The sequence below is a fragment of the Vulpes vulpes genome, chromosome 5, assembly GCF_048418805.1.
Source record: "Vulpes vulpes isolate BD-2025 chromosome 5, VulVul3, whole genome shotgun sequence".
Classification (NCBI taxonomy): domain Eukaryota; kingdom Metazoa; phylum Chordata; class Mammalia; order Carnivora; family Canidae; genus Vulpes; species Vulpes vulpes.
Genome location: NC_132784.1, coordinates 114935107 through 114940306, shown reverse-complemented (window position 1 = coordinate 114940306; position 5200 = coordinate 114935107). Strand labels below are relative to the sequence as shown.

Here is a 5200-nt window from a genome sequence, read left to right as displayed (position 1 = left end):
GATGGGGTGGGGGATGGGAGCTTGGGGTGGGGGATGGGGCGGGGCCTTGGAGTTTGTGGGCTCGGATGGGGCGGGGATTGGGGCTCTGGGGGAGGATGGGCCGGGACGGAGATTGGAGGAGGGGACGGGGAGGGGCGTCCCGGGGGCGCCCGGAGCGGCTTTAAGTGTGGCAGGAGGCCTGGGGGGTGCGGGGGAGGGCTGGGGCGGAGGGGCCGTCCCGCGGGGAGGGCGGCGAGGTGGGCTCCCCAGCCCGTGCCCTGGGCGCTCCGCGGCCGCTGCTGGGTGGGGGGGTCGCCCCGCGGGTCGGGGGAGCCCTGGGGGCGCGCGGGGCGGCGCGCGCGGGGGGCGCCGGAGCCCCAGGGTCCCGGGGCCCCCGACGGGCCGCGGCGCAGGTGCGGATCCCGCGCGGCTGGTGGCTGCTGTGGGCCGCGTGGCTGCCGCTGGGCGCCGGCGAGCCGCCCGCCGCGCCCCCGTCCCCGTCCCCGTCCCCGTCCCCGTCCCCGTCCCCGTCCCCGGCCCGGCTGCGCTGCCTGCAGGTGTCGGTGTTCGCCAACGGCAGCTGGGCGCGCACGGACGGGCAGGCTTGGCTCGGGGAGCTGCAGGCCTTCGGCTGGAGCAACGGCTCGGACGCCGTCCGCTGCCTCCGGCCCTGGGCGCGCGGCGTGTGGGGCGCGGGGAGGTGGCGCGCGCTGCAGGAGCAGCTGGGGCTGTACCGCCGCAGCTTCACCCGGGACGTGCGGGAGCTCGTGAAGATGCTGCAGCTGCGCTGTGAGCCCCCGGGCCCCGGCGGCCGCCCCCTCCCCGGGCCCCTGACCCGCACCCGCGCCCTGACCTGGTCCCCGCCCCGCCTGCTCGCAGACCCCTTGGAGATCCAGGTGTCCGCCGGCTGTGAGGTGCGCCCCGGGAACACCTCCGAGGACTTCTTCCACGCAGCCATCCAGGGGGAAGAGATCCTGAGTTTCCAAGGGTCTTACTGGGTGCCCGCGCCCCAGGCCCCGCGCTGGGTGCACAGGGCCACCAAGGAGCTCAACAAGGACCAGGGGACCAGGAGGACGGTGCGGGAGCTCCTCCAGGATACCTGCCCCCCGTTTGTCAGAGGCCTGCTCGAGGCAGGGAGGTGGGAACTGGAGAAGCAAGGTGAGCCTGCCCCTCACCCCTGCCTGCACCCCGCTGCACGCGCGCTGGGGCCAGACTTCACAGCTCTGGGGTCACCGGGGAGTGGGGTGGGGGCCTGAGGGTGTTTACTCATCCCGAAGTCGCTCACCCAGCCCTCCTGGGGTCCCGGGAGCTGAATTAGGTAAACACTGGGGGTCAGGCAGGGTCTCTGCCTGAAGAGACCAAGGAACAGTTAGAGCAGTACACCTTACAAGGTTCTGCAGGGGATCCCGGAGGAGGGCCCCCCCAGGAGCCTGGGATGGGGGCGCTGTGAGGGAGAGTCAGGAGGGCCTCCACCCCCAGCGGGTCGCCACCTTGAGATCCCCCCTTCCTCGCTGGACACAGTGCGACCCGAGGCTTGGCTGTCCGCGGGCCCCGCTCCCGGCCCTGGCCGTCTGCGGCTGGCGTGCCACGTCTCCGGCTTCCACCCCAAGCCTGTGCGGGTGACGTGGATGCAGGGCGAGCAGGAGCAGCGGGGCACCCGGCGAGGCGACGTCCTGCCCCATGCTGACGGCACGTGGTATCTCCAAGCGACCCTGGACGTGGCGGCCCAGGAGGCGGCCGGCCTGTCCTGCAGGGTGAAGCACAGCAGTCTAGGGGGCCATGACATTGTCCTCCACTGGGGTGAGGAGGGGCTGGGGCCCCACTGGGCACGGGGAGGGGGTCTGCGAGCATCCAGGGGGGCCTGGGCCACAGGTGGGTTAGGACACACAGGACAGAGGAGTTTCCAAGATGAGCCCGCTCCCCGCCAGGAGGGCAGCCACATAGAGGAACAAGTCTGCACGGGAGAAGGGTCGGGATGGGGCGCCGTCCACCGTGGGTGGGGGCTCAGTCGGCAGAGCGTCTGCCTTCAGCTCAGGTCATGGGATCGTAGGATCCAGCCCCACGTGGGGCTCCTGCTTGGTGGGGAGCCTGCTTCTCCCTCTCCCTCTGCTGCCACCCCCCCCCCCCGCTTGTGCTAGTGCATGCTCTCTCTTTCTCTTTCTTTCTCTTTTTCTCTGTCAAATAAATAAAATCTTAAAAAAAGGGGCGGGGGTTGAGATAAATGTCCCATATTTAAGAAAAAAGAGACCAAACAATTTGCAGGTCCAGAAGTAGGTGTCAAATAAAGAATCCCAGGAGGGGTCCCTCCCCCAGAGAGGTGGGGTTGAGGGCTCCCTGACTGTGCCCCGCCTGGCGGCCCCTTGTCCCCAGCTCCTTTGAAACTGGTGCCATTCTTCTGAGTTTAGGGCTGAAGGGACGGGCACTGAGCTGGGTCGGTTCCGCTGGCCCTGGTCCCGCGGGGGGAGTGGAAGAGCTGACCCAGGTCGGCCTGGCCGCGGGGTCCTTCCTTTGCGCGGGGTCCCGCCTTGTGCTCCAGCGCGGGGTCCTGGCCCTCAGGCCCGGAGACAAGACGGGCTCCCTGGATTGCAGAGGAACAGAGTGGGCGCTCCCTGAGGGGAGGCGGTGAGAAGCGCTGCAACACCCTCCCGTGGGCATAGGGAGGGGTCCCGGGGTGAGAGCCTGTATTCCCCACGCAGGGGGGAGCCACTCCTCCGCGTGGCTGGTCGCCGTGGCCGTGCTGGGGTCCCTCCTGGTGATTGGGTGCCTTGGATGCTCAGCCGCCTGGTTCAGGGCGCGCCGGTAGGTGTCCCCTTCCTGACCCCCCCTTCCCTCAGCCTCTCCCCGTTGCCTCGTCCCCCGCGGCCCCCTTAATGCCTTCTCCCCCCTACATCCTCAGCTCCTATCAAGACATCTTGTGACTGTGCTCGCCGCACCTGCCCGTGTGGGACTCAGGACCCCAAGGGCCCAGGACGTGGGCACAGCGGCTGAGGGTGAAGAAGGGCTGCCCCAGGGACACAGGACACTCACAGGGCAGCTCGCATCATGGCCCTTTAACAGTCTAAGGTCAAAGCTCTTTCTCAGTAAACTGCAAGTTTATAAGCTGCAAGGGGTTCTGTAAACCTGGGCGTGCAAAGGTCCGGGGGCAAGCAGGGAGCCCTGCGCGAGGCTGTGTGCGGCTGTCGGTGTTGGGGTGGCACCCTCGGCCGCGATTTGGGAAGCGCTTGTGCCCCAGGAAGTCGGAGAGGAAGGGGCGCATGAATAGAGGAAGAGCCTACATTTTCCAGGGGAGCGGATGTCTGGTTTCTCGCGCGAGCCCCTTAACACACGCACTCGAGCTCTTCCAAGACGCGTGCCCCGCGCCGCGTTCCCCTGAGCGGCTCCCGGATGGCGCGGGCGGGCTCAGAGTTCGGGTCTCTTTTGGAAAAGAGCTGGTCCTGAATGACAGGTTGGTAGTTCGGGGGCACAGCTGCTTCTGCGAATCTGGCCTTATCAAGGGGAACATGTTCCTCTTTCAGAGAAAGGCTGTGAGAAACAGGGGTTTCTCAGGGTTTATTTGCTGTAACTGATTTGCGAAGGGGAAATGGGAGCGGGTTAGGAAAAAACACAACAAAACAAAAAGTTACTCTGGGTGGGGCGGTTTTTCCCAAACGGCCACTTCGTTGAGATTGGAGGAAGGGAGTCCTGAAGGAGTCGGCTTGGGCTGAGGCTGCGCTGGTCCCGCCCAGTTGGGGACCCTCGAGTGTCTCCGGGAAGTGGGGCTAAACTTTGGAGAGTGTTTGCTGGAGAGAATTAGGATATTTGGCCTCTTGTACGCTGGGCCCGCAGGTGGAGCCTTGGATGTGGGCGAGGACCTCCCCGCTCTCAGGGCCCTGGTTCCCAGCTGCCTTCTCCTGACCGGGACCCCATCTCGGCCCTACTAAGTGAGGGACGGGAGCGGGGCCCCCAGAACGTGTGTCTGAACAGGCCTTCGGGGGGGTTCTGACGTTCAGACGCGGCGCCTCAGCTTTGGGGAATGCGGTGCCATGGATTCCTCCAACGGCTAGTGGGCGCCCGGGCCTGGGCTTAGTCGAGGGGGGGGGGCTTCCTGGAAGGGCAGGTGGAGGCAAACCAACAAGGGCCACGGCCGTGGGGTCCTCCTGTGTCGAGTGGAAGCAGGATCCTGACTCAGGCACCCGGCCTTGGGCCCCCAGCCTGCAGAACGGGGTATAAGCCACCCCTTCCTGGCATCTGGGCACAGCACCCAGCGGGCGACGACAGGTGACCTCCCGGGGGTGGGGAGCAAATGCGGACCAGTGTGTGGTGTGTAACGCCTTCACCACAGGGGCCTGGGGGCGCCCGGAGGCTCCGTGGGCGGGCGCCTGCCTGCAGCCCAGGGCGTGACCCCGGGGCCCCGGGATCGAGTCCCGCGTCGGGCTCCCTGCATGGAGCCTGCTTCTCCCTCTGCCTGTGTCTCGGCCTTTGTCTCTCGTGAATAAATAAAATCTTTAAACAAAAACAAGGACCCCCCCACACACCCTGTTACCATCCCTGGTACCACCTGACCCGGGCGGGCGGTTGGCTCGTCCTCCTCCCGCAGCAGAGGCTGCGGACCCTCCTGGTGGCCGGTGCACACTCAGGCCGCGCGTTCCAGTCCCTTCTGAGATCGGTTTGGAAAGGCTTCAGCAGGCGTTGAGGGAGACTCTGGTTCCTTTTTAGGGAGCTTGACTTTCTTCTGGAAATAAAGTCCCGTATCTGGGAAAATCTGCCTTGTCTTCAAATCCTCGGCTTGGAGCATCTCAGGGAGCCCCGAGAATACACTGCAGAGGCTGGAGAGGGGGCAGGGGCGGTGACGTTCTCTGCGACCCTACCACTGCCCACCAAACCCTTGTCTGGCCAGGATCCTGCTTGGTGACAGTGGAGGAATTCACTCCTTCAGACTCAGTGCAGTGCCAAGCTCAGGGCAGTCGCAGGGGGTGGGGGCGGGGGTGGGGGGGGCCTGCCCGAGGGAGGGAGGGGCTGCCCCAGGTCCCGGCCAGCGCAGTGGGTCTGAGAGTAGGTGCCCACGGTGCCCCCGTGGAGCGCACAGAGGGGGCGTGGGTGCCCACCCTGCCAAGCCCATCTTCCCACCTGGAGCGCACAGTGGGTGCCTGGGTGCCCACCCTGCCAGGCCCGTCCTCCCACCCGGAGCGCACAGTGGGTGCCTGGGTGCCCACCCTGCCAGGCCCGTCCTCCCACCCGGAGC

The 5200-nt window shown here is 66.8% G+C and overlaps 1 protein-coding gene across 1 annotated transcript; it reads left to right on the top strand.

The window, feature by feature from the left end:
* Positions 1-210: 210 nt before the first annotated feature.
* Positions 211-4719, top strand: LOC112912068 (antigen-presenting glycoprotein CD1d). The gene is made up of 5 exons (XM_025988802.2): positions 211-768; positions 859-1137; positions 1501-1779; positions 2676-2778; positions 2876-4719. The coding sequence occupies exons 1-5, from the start codon at positions 753-755 to the stop codon at positions 2895-2897; spliced, it is 699 nt and encodes a 232-aa protein (XP_025844587.2). The 5' UTR covers positions 211-752; the 3' UTR covers positions 2898-4719.
* The last annotated feature ends 481 nt before the right edge of the window (positions 4720-5200 follow it).